At 33.5% G+C, this 18,905-nt stretch overlaps 1 protein-coding gene across 1 annotated transcript; it reads left to right on the top strand.

Moving 5' to 3' along the window:
• The first annotated feature begins 1,560 nt into the window (after positions 1-1,560).
• On the top strand, positions 1,561-17,891 carry LOC105116307 (30-kDa cleavage and polyadenylation specificity factor 30-like). The gene is made up of 7 exons (XM_011013594.1): positions 1,561-2,222; positions 2,319-2,666; positions 10,283-10,445; positions 10,637-10,747; positions 12,276-12,344; positions 14,068-14,154; positions 16,704-17,891. The coding sequence occupies exons 1-7, from the start codon at positions 1,816-1,818 to the stop codon at positions 17,595-17,597; spliced, it is 2,079 nt and encodes a 692-aa protein (XP_011011896.1). The 5' UTR covers positions 1,561-1,815; the 3' UTR covers positions 17,598-17,891.
• Positions 17,892-18,905: the final 1,014 nt, after the last annotated feature.

The following is an 18,905-nucleotide window of genomic DNA, read 5'->3' as shown; positions in this document are numbered from 1 at the left end:
TTATTTTGCCTTTATATGAGGTGAGCATGGTTTACGAGTTTGACAAGGTAACTTAGGTTGCTCCGGTTTATGAGTTTAGTAGATTGTTTTTTTTTAATTGAACTTGACTTTTTATAGTGTATTTTTTTATCATATAGTTAAAAAAAAATAGTTTTAGAGAAAAGTTATGTTATTAAATTTTATAAAGTAATAAAAATTAAAAAGTATGAATAAACCATTGTTCACTCACATATATTGCGTTGTAAATGACAATACTATCCACATTGTTTTTTTTTTTCCTTTATGGTTTTTATTTTTTGTTTTGATATTTTTTTTTCAAATTTGCTTTTATCAATTTTTTCTTTTATTATTAGGATGGTTAAGAATCTAAATATATAATTTCTTACATTTTATTTTGCCTTTTTATAAGGTTAGCATGGTTTGCGAGTTTGTTAGAATAACTCAAGTTGTCATGATTTACGAGTTTGGTGGGTGTTTTTTCTAATTGAAGTTGACTTTTTTATCGTCTATTATTTTCTCATATAGTTAAAAAAATAGTATTACAAAAAAATATGTTATTAAACTTTATAAAATCCATCGACCTATTCATATGTTTGATTAATTAACTTAGTTCGCGGGTCTAACAAGTTTAACTTTTTTATATATTTTATTTATTTTTAGATATTAAGTTAATTAAAAATTCAGTTTCATAATGAGTTTTGTTTATAAGATTATCATAATCTATAAAAACATCTCAGTGTTAAGTTGGTATTTGATTTTATAATAATTTATTTTTGTTATATATAGTTAAATAAGAAATAGATTTGAAAAAAAAATTATAATTTTAGTGGAGTTCATAACTCAGTTTACATGTTTAGTGTACTAACCTGACTTATTCGATTCACAAATTTAACGAGTTTGTCCACCAATATGATATGCTTTTTCTATTTTTTAGTTTTTTAATTATTTTTAATTAATTTATTTTTATTTAATTATTTAATATTGGATTGGTTGAAAAATGGATTACATTATTGGTTGTTGTTTACTTTATAGAAATAATTATCTCAAAATAAATATTTATTTTTAAGTAAATATTGAATTTTATAAGGCTTTAATTTTATTATATAATTAAATAAAAAATATTTATAAAAAAATTAAATTTAATAGAGTCTATAAGTTGAGTTGAAGAAAAACAAAGTTGATGATCATCTCAATATTTTTTTTAAATTATTATTTTAAAGTTTTTTTTTTAAAATAAATCATATTTTTATTGTTATTATTTAAATTATTATTTTAAAGTTTTTTTTTTTTAAAATAAATCTTATTATATTTAACTAATAAAATTAATTAAATTAAATTAATTTTCTCATAATTTAATTAAAAACTTGAATCAAATAAAAAATGAGTAAAAAAATTTCAAAATTAAATTACTTACTATTAAAAACTTCTCATATTTTTAATATTTTTTTGTTAAAATATTAATCCAACCCACACTACAGAACTGTTATTTTAAAAGGCGAATACTAAACATGAATTTAGATTATGGTAGCGTTAGGCATTCTAAAATATGACTACATCTGCAATAAAATTTTCAGAATTGAACTTAGTGATTCAAAAAGAATGATTGGATTTATTAACGTTTTTCTTTTAAAATCAATTTACATGTAGTTTTCCGAAGTTCTTTTTTCCCCGGGAAATTCACTGCAGACTGACTGGTTATCTGCTAAAAAAAAAAAAAAGTGGGCTTCCAATTTCAGATTCTGTTCAACAACCGTGTAGATGGCTTTGAAATAAAAAACCCTAACTACATACTAGCTGCAGCGGCAGCGGCATACCATGGAGGACCCAGAGGGGGTTTTAAGCTTCGACTTCGAGGGCGGCCTCGACTCGGGGCCCACGAACCCTAGCGCCTCCATGGCAGCGATCCCATCTGACAATCAGGGATCCGCAATGGCAGCTGCGCCCAACACCGCAACCACCGGCGCCAGCACCAGTAACACCACCGCCAACAACAGCAGCGACACTGGTGCGGCGGACATGCAGGCGGGGCGACGGAGCTTCCGGCAGACCGTATGTCGGCACTGGCTTCGAAGCCTTTGTATGAAAGGCGACGCCTGCGGATTCCTTCACCAATACGACAAGTCTAGAATGCCTGTATGTCGGTTTTTTAGACTTTATGGAGAGTGCAGGGAGCAGGATTGCGTTTACAAGCACACCAATGAAGATATCAAGGAGTGCAATATGTGAGTAAGCCTCCTTCTGATTCGATTCTACTAAATAGACAAATAAATAACAACGTCCTTTGAACCAGTAAATAATTTTTTTCTATGTTTTTGTAGGTACAAGCTGGGGTTTTGTCCCAATGGTCCAGACTGCAGGTATAGGCATGCAAAGTTGCCTGGACCTCCACCTCCGGTTGTAGAAGCTGTTCAAAAGACTCAGCAGTTGAACTCTTACAATTATGGAAACTCTAACAAATTTTTTCAACAACGGACTGCTGGTTTTCCCCAACAGATAGAAAAGGCTCCCATTACCATCATAAAACCTTCAGGAACGGAATCTGCTAATTTGCAGCAGCAGCAGCAGCAGCCACAGACACAGGCACAGGCACCAAATCTTCCAAATGGCCAGCAACAGCCTAATCCATTGAACAGAATTGCAACGACTTTACCTCAAGGAATATCTAGGTGTGTTCAGAGTTCTGAGGTCTTTTATCGAGTTACATGTAAATCAATTATTGTATATTCTTTCTCTTGGATATTCTGATTATTGTTATTAAAACTATACATATAGATGGGCATTGGTCTTGGAAGACTTTCTGTACCAAAAGTCTGTGATCATCTAATAAAGCCCATTGTTACTTCAAATGTGAGAGGCAATGGACCTTTTCTTTCTTTTTTTTTTTTGAATTTTTTCCTAGCTGTTTGCGTGTATATGTTGGTCTAGACGTCCCCAAACCCATAATTGACAAACATTATTACTGTGCATTGAATCTTACTGGTGCTAAATTCAAATGTCTCTTGGTGTGCCTTTGGCATGAAGCCATCCATCCTTTCTTTATGTTCTAAAGAGGGTGGCACAAATGTGATTGTTTCATCATTGCTTGAAGAGCATGAAGCAGCTGTAACTATTCTTACTACTGAATTTACTCCAGTTTTTCTAACAACTTCTCTCGTAGTCAAGGCTCTTGAAACTATTTCAAAAGATCGACTACCCTTCTCTTTCTTTTGAAAAAAAAGAAAAACAAAAAAATCCTTCTTATGAAGTGGATGTCTGAAAAATGTTGCTATTATGTTTGTGTAAAAGGTTGTAGATATTTTTTGTTGGTGTATGCTGTTTTAGTCTTTTTCTGTGCTTTTACTTATGAATTGCTTCTTATTTAAATAATGTTTTGCAACCTTCTTGCTTTATTATTTTTTCCCTTAAACATGATGACGAGTCATTAGTTAATGCTTCACATACAGGAACAGTTCCTTTTCATGTCTTGATGCCTTGGGGCATGGCTGTTTGCTGTCAGATAATGTAGTTTAGTTTGATGATTTTTTAGGCTGTCTTTGCAAAATGATTGACGCCCACCAATATTTGTGAAGTAACAAATAACTAATGCAGGATGTCTTTGAAGTATCTGTTCTATTAGGGTTTTGAAGGATTAGGGTGTGGAAAAGGGGAATTCAGGATTGTAATTTAAATTAGAACAAAAGTAAAAGGGCCACTGGCTTTCACATTACTGGGTTTCTGGGAATCACACGTAGAAGATAGAAAAACTAATCAAGCTTCACACCTAGGCTTCTCAGGATTTACACCTAATATTGGCTACATGACTCAATATTAAATCGTAATATTGATGGAAATGCTTAGACTCCACATAAATCTGATACCTTAACAAAGCTTTACAAACATAGTTATTCTTAGACTCCACATGCACCTAAAGCATTACGCTGTTAAATTCTAGGACTTAGTTCTTAAATAAGAGTATACTACTATCCCATTTTAATCTACTTGACAAATAATAGATAACTTTCAGCAGATCTGGAAATTACAGAAACTTCTTTACGTTCAATAATTTCAGAAAAAAAGACTAATCCTGCTTGTTTTGTTGTCCGCATCATATGTGATTCTCAAGCTTGCTGTCTTCTAGGTGTGGTTCAATAGAAAACTTACTAGTGTGAAGCTGGTAGCCCTTTTAGTAGCATCTTAATTTACCTTGGACTCTTAAATAAGAAAATACTGCTATCCCTATTCAAATCTAATTAATTAAGGAGTTCTTTTATACCAAGGACTAATCAGAAACTAAAACATAAAATAGAAATCTGAACCTGGATAATTTCCAGCAATTCTGGAAATTACAGAAATATCCTTGTGTTTGATAATTACACAATAATATAATAATCCTGCTTATTTTGCTGTCTGCTTTATGAACTTAAGCCAATGCTTGACTTTTCTCATTGAATCACCCCTTTGTTCCTTTTGCTCCTTTGATCAGCTGACCTCAAAACTTCCTACTTCTTCTCATATGTGTCTTCTAGTCTAATTTCCACAAGGTGATAAGTGACTTTGCAAGTACATGCTGAACTTGTTAAGTTGATGCATTTTGTATCATTGGCTGATAACTGGTTAGTTGTGTTTCTCTTTTGAAAGTTGGCTGCTTCTGTGGTAACAGTGTAGTGAAAGCATGTGCTTTAGTATCTTTTTTTTTATTTTTAATTCAGACAGCTAACAGAAGAAGAAGCTACAAGTGACTGTTCTTCCTTTGCATCAAAAAACACAGAAAAGGTTCATTAGAGAATTAGATGAATGCATGGAAGTAGCTGATGCACATGGCTGTAATAAGTGCTTGCCTGAACAATTTTAATATGATTGCTTTATGCTTAACTATTCATTCACTCACCTATCTATGCACAAATTGTTTTATTAATATGTATGTCTGTGAAAGTTCTCATGTGTCCACGTGAGCGTATACATGTATATGTGTTACAGTCTGTTTTGGGTTAGGAGGTGGGGAATAGTCAGTAAGCTTTTGCTCATGTTTCAAATTTTGTGAATGGATTAGCTCCCTTTGTGAGTCAGCTAAGAGTGATCAATGCTCAGTTCGGATTGCGCCTCAAGACAGTAGTCCTATTTTTCAATTTGTTTGATGAAATTGGGTCCTGCAACGCTGTTTAGACCTCAGAAAACAGAATCTGGATGTGTTCTTAAAGAATCTCTTAAACATGAACACAAAATTCAAGCGGTATATCAATATGCAATGCTGTGTTATTACAAGTTTGAAAGATCCTAGGATGACCACACTGATTGTGTGACTTGTAATGAGTTGTGATGGGAGAAAATGTCACTTGGAGTTGGGTTGAGATAATGAATGATGCAAGAAAGATAAGAAGCAACAAGTAACGACAAAAGAGTGCTAAAATCAAGAATGAAATTGATACAAGTGAACATAGATTTTAGTGATGGAAAAATTATGATTTCAGTAAGAAAGCATAACTGAAATCCTAATGGTTGAGAAAAATTTGGGATGGCATGATAACTAGGAAGAAGAGTAAGAAATCTTCAATATTAACAACACTCAAATTAATACTTCAATACCCAGATATTATAACATAACTTGGAACAATATATAAAACTATGAAATCAACAAAATTAATAATTAATTGGCTATAGCTCTTGTATTATGCTCCCAGGTTAAAGCAACTAGTCGCAGTAGTGGTACATCTAGACCATAAGAGTCCAAGATATTAGCCTCATTTATGATTGTAATTGTTGAAAAATTAACATGTACTTGTTATTTGTCGCTACTTTTGATTCCTTGGCTATTAGTAAAGTCCCAATTTGCATCATCAACATTTGTTGCCACCATATAACTTTCTGGATTCCTTCTTTGAGCCTGCATTATACATTTAGGCAGAGGATCATTATAGTGTGGTAATTTAATAATATTTCTTAAGCTTCTCCATGCTCTCCATGTGTTCTACTTGATTTCAACTGTGGTAATTTAATAATATTTTTTAAGCTGCTCCATGCTCTCCATGTGTTCTACTTGATTTCAACAACATCATAAAAAGGGGGATAGACATCATAGATCAGTGGAGAATCCCAATTTTCACTTGTCAATAAGTTGTAGACATCATAGTTTGGTGCAGAATCCAAACTTTCTTCAATGAGTTTTCATTTTCAAAATAAGGACACAGGAAATCAACATTATGGTGCAGCATAGGGAACCAAGTCTGACTTTCACTGTACATGTGAACAGAATCCAAACTTTCTTCAATGAGTTTTCATTTTCAAAATAAGGACACAGGAAATCAACATTATGGTGCAGCATAGGGAACCAAGTCTGACTTTCACTGTACATGTGAACCAGGTCAAAACCATAATTTCAGTGATTTTCAGGTTGGAACTTGAAACAAGAGAATAAAGTAATAGTGTGTAGAACATACTGTTTTGCTAATAAACTAGCATTTCTAAAACATAGGGGAGGTGCCTCTTTTACATTTAAAAAAGTCTAATTTATCTTAACTAAGGTAGATACAGCTTTCTGAATAGGAACAAGACACCTTGAGTTAGAACAACTCCAAGCTAATGTCCTCATAACTCTTGGGTGATAACAAAATGATTTTAAAACTGCTAAATTAATAAAAGGAAGGATTAATTAATAATAGCTCCTCTAATTAGATAATCGCAGGAGTATGTACTCATCTTTTATTATACTGGTTCCTAAGAAAAACCAATCAACCAGAGTGAGGAGTTATATCCCCATTAATGTTGTCGAAGCTTTATACATGATTTTGTTAATGGTGTTATGAAGTAGGCTTTTTTGTGGTGTTGGTGGATAGTGGATACATTTTTTGATCCTAGAGTCTATGCATGTTCCATTAGATTATAGATGCTGCTTTGGTGGTTAATTAGGTACTGGAGGATGCCATGGCTGATTAGGTACTGGAGGATGCCAAATAGGAGGGGAGTTTGAGAAGGTGCATGCTGTAATTTAGATTTTTCATGGAGGAAGGTGTCAAGTTGAGTTGAGAGATAGTTTTTTTATTTTATTCAAGAGGTCCTCAGAAAGGTTATCCCCTGTATGATATTTTGGTTTCTGTGATAATGGATGTTCTGAGAAGATTGATTTATATAGGGGTTTCTTGGTTGTGAGGATATTGTCAGTCACATTTGCAATTCATTGATGATAACATTTTCTTTCTATCAAATGATAGCCAGGGGCTTGGCAATATGTTCTCCATGTTGATTTTTGAGAAGCTATTTGGCTTGAGAATTAATGCAAAAAAGAGTATTATGGTGGCTATTCCCATGTCAAAGTCTATTAGTAATGTGCTTGAAGGCTATGCCTAAATCTCTGGGTTGGTTACTCGAGATTGGTATTTGACATGCTTGGGTTTCTTTCAGAGGTGATCTACCCTTGCCAGCCTTTTGGGAAGCTTTGGTTGAGCAGGTATCAAAAGGATTTGGATGGGTGGGAAGGCGTATTTATTTATTTTATGTTGTGGGTAGGATCGTTCGTTTCAAGCTTCTTTGTAGCATCCCTTGATAATTGTTCTTTTAGGATTCCAATTTTTTTGCAATGGGGATTTCTTATGATCCTTCAAAAGGTCAGTTATAGAGACCATGTGGTCTGCTGGGAGGTGTTGCTGCTGTACTATTAAAGGGTTTTTTAGTGCAGGTCAGTTTAAGTGAGAATATTTTCTTTATGGGAAATTGGCCTTGGATCTTTCCTTCTAAAGTTCATTTCCTATGGCAAAGAGGCATTGACGGCAAATGTTTTCTTCAAAGAAATGGTTGTTATTCCCACGGTAGGATGGCTAATCATGCATGCGAGTCCTTGGAAGTTCATAGCACAGTTTTCTCCTTGTTTCTGCTCTAAGATATAAAGTTGGTAATGGTTTGTGTATTCATACTGGGGGTGAGTCTATTGGTTGGGATCTTTAGAAATTCCAATTGGTAGAAAACAGTGGACTTCCTCTTGTTGTTACCTGTTTTACATCCTACATCCATATTGGACACTAGATAGTTCTAGCAAGTTTACTTGAAAACTTTTGTTACACCTCAGACTCTTTGTGCTTTCCTGTGGTCAATCATATCTGGAAAGCCAGAGAAGTATCTGAAGTTAAAACATTTGTTTTTATTTGGTACTTGATATGATTAAGTCTAGATGATCAAGTCTAGTGACTTTTTGCAGGTTTCATGAGTTGCTTTTTCCTGACACTTTTGCTGTGTGTCATGATGGGAGTCACCTGTTACCTTGCCACTGATAGCATATGGTATGTGGTTCAGACTGTTTTTATGTTTTAGTAAGAGCAAGGGTTGCAAGCTTTAACAGACAAGTGCTATGCTAGCAGTTATATGGACTCTTTGGATGTGACGGAACTTCAGAACTTTCAGGACTATTGTAATTTAAGATTGCTTTTATGGGCTAGGATAGTTCTTTTCCCATCGCTATGGATCTTAACTCAAGATTCCTTTAGAGGAATCTCTTTAGCTGACACACAGTGGAACTGGAATGCTCCCTTGTCTTCGGTTTTACCTTCCAAGGAGTGTATCTTATCTTCCTAGTCTCCTTTGAAAGTATGCTCTTTCCTTCCTGTAAATTCTCATATACATAGTAAAAGCCCTTAAATTATTTGGTGAGTAAGTGGAATATATGGCATTGATTGTTTAAGTTAGTAGAGAGCCTTGGTTATTCCAAGTGGTTGCATGGTTATTGTCAATTTCCTATGGGGTTTTGGGAGAAGGAAGGACCATAATATTTTATGGTGTTCTGCAGCCTGTGGGGTCCATTTGTTGTGTTTGATTCGAGAGGAATTTTAGAGCTTTTAAGCCCAGTTTACATAAACACAACCGATTTTAGGTAGAGTTGTGTCTCTTGCCTCATTATGGTATCGTGCTTCAGGTGCTTTTTCAGGGATTTTTTTAATTGACCGAAGTGAAATTGGAATGCGTTATTATCATAGTTTTGCTGTGCTGTGCTTCTTAGTTTGGAGGATGGCCTATTCTCCTAATTCTCTCTGTATAATTTCTTCCTTTCATTAATGATATCTTTCATTATCTTAAAAAAGGTGCCTTCATCAATTTAATCAGGGCCTAGTCTCAAGCTTAGAAATAATAATTAAATTAAATATCATAAAGATAAATACAAGATAGAGGATTCTGCTCTTTTTAAGGTTTGCTAAGTTGCAGATCTAATTAGTTGGTTGTTTTAGTCTTCATATGGTTACAGTGAGGTTATTTTGATTAATTTTATTGAAATCTCTCAAACAGGAATAATCCTCTCAAAGTATAGATGGAGCCAAGCATCTGACATAATTGAAAGGGCAGGGATGACTAAGCTGTAGGATTATCGAATAAATTAGATCATCTAGTTGAACCAACCTTCAGTTGATGGTTGTACTTCATAGTTTTTAAATACTAGAATCAAATATCACTTGTCTTCCTTTGCTACGCTAGAATCTACCTGGAAAAGAGTAGAGGAAATGGAGCATGAAATCATGATGGGAGTGGCATCAACGAACTGCGATTCTCTTGTTTGACTTTGTTGAGTATGAAGTCGTGATGGGAGTTGCATCAATTGGTGGTTTTTAAGGTGCTATGGTTTGAGATTTTTTATTTGCTATTTATTGAAATGCTCATAAAACTAGGTCTTGTTTTCCCCATTCTGCTTGCATACAATACTATTGTTATTGAGCATGAGTGGGAACAAGCTTGGCCCTGACTTACCACATAACTGGTTTGTTGTTAGCTAATTTTGAGGTGTATGAACTTTCCCACAACTTGTTACTAAATTTAAGATACAGTTGTTAATGATAGTATCATGCCTTTCAAATACCTTTCCTTTTGAACATCATTAATTGCTCTGTAATGTGACATGTCATTCAGCGAATAAGTTGGGTCTGGAAGAGTTGAAAGTGATTTAATTGATGTTGGGGGGCGGGGCGGGGGGGGGTTCCCTTTGTTGTAAATAACTAAGAATATAAAGTTTTGTTATAATTTAAGTTGCAAAGTTAAGTAGGAATTTCTTTATGCCATCTGACGTCATCACAGTGAAGCCTGCACTCCTATGTTTCTGATGTTCCATGTGCTGTATGTGGTGGTTTTCTGGTTGCGGGTCAAGCTGTTAGTAGCCTGTTCTTCGTGGCTTTGAATATGCTAGTTCACTATGTTTTTTTCTAATCTAATTCTTATGTGTTTTCTGTTTATTGAACTTCTAGGGTGTTATTTTGCTTTCCTTCAATTGAAGCACCTAGTTTTCTCTTTTCCATAATTGAATGCACTTAACTTATTTCTTTGACTCGGGCTTTAGGTACTTCATTGTTAAGAGCTGCAACCTTGAAAATTTGGAGTTATCTGTGCAGCAAGGAGTATGGGCAACACAAAGGAGCAATGAACCTAAACTGAATGAAGCTTTTGACTCTGCTGAAAATGTAATCTTGATTTTCTCAGTAAACCGGACTCGGCATTTCCAGGTATGTTTGGAATTTATTGCTCAGTTTGTTGCTTAATTTGGTAGAGTGGATTCCTGATTTTCCAAAAAATATATGTTTTTTTGGACTTGTCTTGATTAAGGCTGCTACATGGCTTACTTGGTTTCTAGTTGCATGAAATTGCTCTTGTTTGCTCTGTCTTAGATGCTAAGCTAATCATATATGGTTGATAGGGTTGTGCAAAGATGACATCCAAAATTGGTGCTTCTGTTGGTGGAGGGAATTGGAAATATGCACACGGAACTGCACATTATGGGAGGAATTTCTCAGTCAAATGGTTGAAGGTATTTTTTCCTTCTATGTTTGTTTATGATTTGAATGGCAGGATGTGATACTTTCATTATAAAATGATTATCAGTTTCTTGATCCGAAGTAAAAATGACAGATAAATCCATAGAAGGTTGTTTTAATTTTAATTGGAGTTTAAAATTTGATGGATGTGAAAGTTTTGTGTTTTATGTCTTTCATAACATCATCTTGTAACACATTAAAGAAGATTAATGTAAAACCTCAGGCTGCAACTAAGAAGGTTTAGTGTATGATGTGGTACAGATTTGACTTTCTATCATAAATGCTTTCTGGTGGGATTTGGTCTGGAAAATTGGGGATTTAAGGGTTTGGATTAAAGAAAAGTGATATAGGGTTTATAAAATTGCAGATGAGCTATTAGACTTTTAGCATTACATTATAATTGTTGGAGATAGAGGATAGTGAGCCTCCAATTTTATCTCCATTTTTCTTCTTTATTCTATACTCATTTCTCCACAAAATCGAGTTTACTGACTGTATTTTTATAAAATAGAAAACAAGGCCCTCTTTTGGGTTTTTTAAAATAATGAATGACTAAAAGATTAAATAAGAGATGAACCAAAGAGGGCCCTTGTTTATTAAAGAGGAGAATTTGGAAAACAACTTTTAGTAGTTCTCTTATTTTCTAGAGAACTGGTAGAATAGAAAACATATGTTCAAGTAAATACTAGTTTCTAAACACATTTCTTATAGTTCCGTGTTTTCTAGACAACTAGAAACAAGAAGCACAACTTAAAGCATCGAACTAATTGTTCTCAACTCTCACGTGTCAGCTTAATGCACCACATGATCATAAGGAACAAATTGCTGGAATTTTTTTAAAAGGATTGTGTTCTCCATTAAATTATATGATTACATTAGCATATGTATATTGGACTGAAAATTCATAATGCTAAGTAGACCTGAACTAAATAAAGAAACACTAGTATTCTTATATTGAATAAGCAATAGAATGAGGAGCTCAAATCTTCTTCATGAGAAAGATAATATCTTCAAAAGTTTATTCAGTTGCTCTGGTAACACTAACTACTTTTAGACTGGTCTTTGATGACAATCAGACTATATAGACATCTCAAAATGCATGCAGTTGTGTTTGTTTTTCAGCATTAATCATGCAACATAAACATTTTGTATTTTTAACTTGACTTGGAGGCTACTTCAGTTACAGAAGTAACAGTGGGTAATAAGAAACAATACAGGCTCCTGAATGTCATGATGCATTAATTACTTGTGTTTCAGAGTCCTGAGTGGCCTTGCTCAAGATTGTGGCTCCATATCATATGGGGTATTTTTGTTTTTAGTTCACGGCTATCCTTCAAATGTTTTGCGTGGCTAACAGAAACAGACTGCAGCTGCTTTTCAAAGTCATATTTATCACAACAGATATGTGCATTGGACATTTATTAATGAATGGGGGAATATTAAAATTAAAAATAAAATAAAATTGTACGATTTAAATATTAGTGATGTATGATGTAGCTAATTGCAATTTCCCACTTGCAGTTGTGTGAACTGTCCTTCCACAAAACTCGTCACCTGAGAAACCCGTTCAATGAGAACTTACCAGTGAAGGTAGTACCTTTGGTCTTTGTCTAGTTTATTCTTTTGTTCATCTTCTATTTCATTGCATGAAAAGATATACTGTTTGTACTGTGTGTGTGAGGACTTACAGTTATCTGCTCGTACAGAATGAGTTTTTTTTTTTTTTTTAATATCAGTATTAGTTTATATGAAATTGTATTCTAATAAATCTGCCTTACCAACTACATTCAAGTTCCCAACTATGGGAATTAATATTTGATTGTTCAGGAATTTTAATGCTGTATGACTTCTATTAGTATTCATTAATAGTTAAAATAGAAATTTAGATTATTTTAGTTTCTTACTGAATTAGGACTACTTAATAGGTTTTCTTATTTATATGGTTTGGTTCATGTAAAAAGAGAAATAAGCACCCTGCCTATGCATTTGGATAACATTGAATATTAATTATCAGAATAAAATTAGCCTTTTCTCCCGTTGAATATTAATAAAAAACCCAACCTTGGTTGCCTCTCATAAACATACTGTATTTGGGTGTTGCTTACAGCCACCTCATTTGGTAAATAAAGGACATACAGCATTAGCACTATTCTTTTTGAGAATCATACAAGGAACTTCACTTTTATCAATGCCTGTAGTATACTTTCAGGTCTGATGAATATTTGATGATACCCAATGCCCGCTCTTCAAATCTATATTAGAAAAGATTGTATAATTCTTTTGTGTCAAGCTTAGGGTTAAAGTAAATAGAAATCATGAATCACAGTTCACCCAGTTTTCAATAGTAAATGTAATGTTTCGAGGAAATGATAAATTATTAGTTAGTTCTTATATTTCCAATGTACTTATAACTTAATTATTTTTATTTAAAGTTTCCATATCAACCCCGCTGCTTTTTAATAATCCAATCAAATTACAATTTGTGCATGTTGTTTTCAATTTAAGCAATAACTTTCATTTATTTTCTATTATTAACTATCGGTATCCAGCAATACAGACAACTTCTATGATTAATAAAATGCAATTGTTTCCTCGGTTGCTAATTATCAAGTAATAATTTATATTGCCAGTAATTTTTTTTTTTATTTTCAATAATTGAAACATGAGATAGTTGAATTTAATTAATCTGTTCCTTTTCCTTACTATCTTCACATGTTTTGGGATTTTGTATTCTTATTGTTGATTCAAGTAGATAATATGCATTGATGCTTTATCTAAGTTAAATAAATAAATAATTCATTAAATAAAATTTGGAGATAAGGCATTAGTAATTAGTAAAAAAAAAAAAAAAAAAAAATCTAAGTGATAAAAGGATCTGAAATATATCTTTATTTAAGAAAATTTTCTTTGATTTATGTGAATTATTGGATAATGTTATACTTAAAACAAAAAAACTGCATAACAATTGAAACAAAATTGTAATCATCCAAAGAATCACTAGTGTCAGTAGCTAGTAATTAATTATTATTGTTACCACTGTTAGTTTTGTATTAGTGCAATCGTCCAGAAATTTAAGTAGCTCTTTCATAAAATATTAATAACTGAACTCCACATTTCAAAATCATTTATATCAATATGGTTTTACCACACTTCTTTTGTTATGATAGTTTCCTTGGTAATATAAATTGCTTATTTGAGCTGTGTTGTAGTGAAGTCCTAATATTAGTCCAACTAGTCATTTCTAGTCTTCTCTAATGCTATAGTGTGTCTATTTACTTATTTCTAGTTATGTTTGTACTTTTCATGAATGCAGATTAGTAGAGATTGTCAAGAGCTAGAACCCTCTATTGGTGAGCAATTGGCATCCTTACTTTATCTGGAGCCAGATAGCGACCTCATGGTATGCTTGTTCCATGAATTTTTTTTTTATTTTAAAAAATGGTGCGGTAGATAAAGATACACGTTAACTATTTATAGAATGAAGAAAGAGATGGAAAGAAAGAAGGATGCGATGTGTCATTGTCCTTTCCTCGTTTGGCAGTTAATGCAGTTACACACTTTGAAAATTTTGCTGTTGAGAATCTTAAAATAATGAGTTTATTGCCCATTTCCCCTGCATTTAGAATGTGCTAACCTTCTTATGGTCATGTAGTAATTATGAAGAGGAATGGTAAATATGTATATTGGGTTGTATCACAAATGGTAAGGGATCATGTGAAAGACAAGATATTAGATCCAAAGCTTACCACCCAAAGTAGTTCTTAACATGGGATGGAGGATGTTGCTTTCTTGATTGATTGAGATGACCACCATATAGTATTTGCACTTTAACAACATAACCTTCTTATGGTCATGTAGTATTATGAAGAGGAATGGTAAATATGTATATTGGGTTGTATCACAAGTGGTAAGGGATCACTTAAAGACAAGATATTAGAGGATCATGTAAAAGACAAGATATTAGATCCAAAGCTTACCAACCAAAGTAGTTCTTAACATGGAATGGAGGATTTTGCTTTCTTGATTGATTGAGATGACCACCATATAGTACTTGCACTTTAACAACATTTCTAGTATCGTTTTCTTGAATATTTTTTACTTGAGTCCTTGTAGATTTTAAAAGATGATCAATCTTGTTATTCTATAAATGCCCTTTTCAAGGGTTTTATGAACTTTTTCCTCATTAGTGATCAAAAGGGTATTTCTGGTACAGATGTATGTGATTGATTTTTTTTTTTTTTTATCCACAAGGTATGGTTATTTCTTGAAGGAATGTGATGCTCTATAGGTTATTATAATTTTTATAATTATTTTATAACATACATACCTATTCGACCTAGTTCACAATTATCACAAATAGTTACCAGATTGATCAACTATATTTTAGTCCTTGCTAATTTAATGACATTTCACTCTGGCATTTATAATTTATAATTTATAATTATCTCCCATTTCCATAAGATTTTAGTGAGAATCCCTAATGTTATATTTTTTCTCTCACTTTTTACCTTTTCTCTCTGGTTTATTTTCCAGAATTCCATATAGGTAATAATATCTCATAAAAATTATATATCCATTAAGGCGTGGTATTCATGCCAACTCAGTGCTTGCTGGGTGGTGATAAGTTTTTGGGATGCTAGTAAAGGTAGTCCTCCATCCAGAAGACATGTTCAATTAAATTTCCAAAGCTAAACATTAAGGAATATCATCCTACAACTATCAAAATTTAAGCAGTTTGTGCCCTGCCAGAAGCAATTATCAAATTTTATTTGTAACATGCTTTCTTTTCGTGTGCCATTATTAGCACTTATATCAACAAAACCCACTCCTAGCTGCAAGTGGCCACGGATCAATCCTATATATTCAATGACTAGTGTCACGTTTTCCAACAAGGAAGTCTTATAAAATTACTTGAATATACTTGATTTCATTCGTTTCCACCTCAGTTTGTATTTGATTTAACAGCATAGTAGAATTTATAGTAGCTTGAATATTAAATGATTCTGTTTGCTTCTACCTGCAGTTTGTGTTTGACTTAACAGCATGGAAGAATTAACATTAGCTTGTACAAAAAATACAGAATTCATGCATGTTGTCAATGTCTTTTAGATGATAATGTCCTTGCTTGTTAAAGAGTCACCTGTGTGGCTAACAACAGGGGTTCTTATTTATGCTTCTCACTATATATTTTGTAACTAGATTACATTAAAGGCATGAATTGAAAATGAAAGAAAATATTTATCTTCCTCTGTGTCTTTATTTGTTTCTTCTCCCTCAATGAATTCTTTCTTTTCTTCTACTAAACTTATTTGAAAGGTTCAATTACTTTTCATGATACCAATTGTCATGGTTCAAAAGTGATTGAATTGGCTAGTAGAAGAGAAGGAAGAGTTCATTGAAGGACAAGAAGAAAATAGAGGCTGATATTCTTTCCTTTTCTGTTCATTCCTTCAATGTAATTATAGTAAGAAGCATAAAGGATCGAATTAATGTCATTTTTATTTTTTCTTATTTATGTTCTAAGGAATGAATTAACTTCAGTTTTCTTATTTCTTGTTTATGTGCCAACTTATCTCAATCGTGGAAAACACCTCCTTCCATTTCTTTGTTGTCTTTGATTCTGTACACTTAGCCACAGTAATTTGGTAATCTTTGAATGATGATATGAAACTAGTCATCAATAAATGTAGCATAAATTGAATTTTCAGAACTAGAAACAAATACAAAACTAGAATTATGTGGTTGTAGGTAAGGTTTTAGGGAGGTGGGGATTATGTTCAGAATCATGAACATTTCTATTTTTGAACTATTCTTTATATTGACAAAACTGATGTGCTTAATGGGTGGCCGTGCTACACTCGCTATTATTTGATTCTAAGGTGCAGCTCTCCAAATTATGGAATGCAATGAACCAAATGTATTTAAATAATATTCCTTTCTGGGATGCAGGCAATCTCAGTTGCAGCTGAAGCAAAACGAGAAGAGGAAAAAGAAAAAGGGGTCACTCCTGACAGTGGGGGTGAAAACCCTGACATTGTCCCATTTGAGGACAATGAAGAAGAGGAGGAGGAAGAAAGTGAAGAGGAGGTGGAAGCCTTTGGGCATCCTCTTGGAGCAGCAGCTCAAGGCAGAGGGAGAGGTAGAGGAATCATGTGGCCTCCTCACATTCCAATTGCCCGTGGGGCAAGACCCATCCACGGCATGAGAGCTTTTCCTCCCATGATGATGGGTGCTGATGGTTTTTCATACGGAGCTGTTACACCTGATAGCTTCGGAATGCCAGATCTCTTTGGTGTGGCTCCCCGTGGATTTGCCTCATATGGTCCGAGGTTTTCTGGTGATTTTACTGGTGCTACATCTGGCATGATGTTTCCTGGGCGGCCTTCCCAGCCAGGAGCTATGTTTCCAGCTGGTGGATTTGGGATGATGATGGGTGCAGGACGTGCTCCATTTATGGGGGGAATGGGTCCCACTGCATCAAATCCTCTTCGAGGGCTTCGGCCAGGTGGCATGTTTGCCCCACTTCTCGCATCATCCTCCCAGAACAATAACCGGTCTTTTAAGAGAGATCAGAGAGCAGCACCTAGTGATCGAATTGACAGACATAATATAGAATCAGATCTGGTTAGGGGTGCAGCTGGGGAATCAAATGATGAGACAAGATACCCGCAGGAAACATACAAGGTTTCCCATGAAGATCAATTTGGTGCTGTAAATAGCAATAGAAACAATGAGAGTGGAAGTGAGGATGAGGCACCTAGACGGTCAAGGCACGGGGAGGGAAAGAAGAAGCAGCGAGGTTCAGAAGGAGATGCTAATCCTGGCTCGGATCACAAACAGTAAGATGCACCTCCTAGATTCCTAGTGTAGCATAATTAATCAGGAAGGCCAGCCGTAGCACATGCTTTTCTCTGTCTCTTATCAGCTCCCTTTGAATGTGACATAACTGTGGACTTGAACACTCTTTTTGGGGCAGAAAAATGTACGCCCGCCCAAAATTTCTAGGTTAACATGTAAAATATATAGTAGTGTACCAAATGAATGGGTATATAATGAGATTAATGGAATGCTGATCTGATGTATAGCAATGTTTCTGGAGTTTGAACATTATACGTGGACGTAACCATTCACGCCGGGTGGGGATATTGCTGGCCAATTCACCGCTGTATGGCTGACCGATGATTTCTAGCAATTCCAGTTTCATGCAGGCGAGTTGCAGCCTGCGTTTGCTAGTTTGTAAAAAAGGGGGTCAGAGTCTTTGTGGACGATTGGTTATGCATAAAAATAAGTTCCCCGTGAATTAATATTCCTGAGACGATATTCCTTCTTTCTATAATTTTCAAGTTGCTATAATCCTTTGGTTTTTCTGATTTATTTATTTATTTATTGTTTTGCAAAATATCTTTAAAAATAAAAATCAACCAAGAGTGAGGAATAGTCTTACGTGCAAGAAAGTGTTACTATCTCCTTTGACTGCAATTTTGTTATGATAAAATCAAACGATTTAACACAATAAAAATAATTCCTAATAGACGACTCAGTCAGTATGATAAATTATCATATAAACCATGTGCAGTGTGAATAAATATTTATTTGGATAACAAGTTTATGATTTTAAATTTCTTTCATTTAAGCACACCAGATTTTATCAAACTTCTAATCAAGCACTTCCATTGATTACTCTATTTTCTATTTCACCTTTACTAAAGGAAAATTGTCAGATTTCAATTTTTCTCAATCATTTACATGAGTTTTGTTTTATTTTTTATTGTGGTATATCAACTTTCAATTATTCCAATTCAATTTTTGTATGAAAGCTATTCATATTTTCTATTTATTTTACAATCACATGATTTATCTTTTTAAAATAATAAATATTTTAAACTTCATTAATAATTTATTTATTAGTTTTGATTAATCATAAAATATTGTTTACCTCAACGAAGGTAAAAGATTTTCTTTTTAAAAATATCTATTTTAGTTTAAATTATTTATATTTATTATATAATATATTTTAGCGGGTATATATATGTGTGTGTGGCTTTTTTTATATATATATATATATATATATATATATATATATATAAAGCCACATCAAAAAATAAAAAAATTGATTGAAGCACTTAATTGAGATAATAAAAAATAGTAGTG

Source organism: Populus euphratica, unplaced genomic scaffold (assembly GCF_000495115.2).
Source record: "Populus euphratica unplaced genomic scaffold, PopEup_1.0 scaffold902.1, whole genome shotgun sequence".
NCBI classification, from domain to species: domain Eukaryota; kingdom Viridiplantae; phylum Streptophyta; class Magnoliopsida; order Malpighiales; family Salicaceae; genus Populus; species Populus euphratica.
The sequence above is the reverse complement of the archived record's forward strand: the minus strand, read 5'-3'. Positions and strand labels throughout refer to the sequence as shown.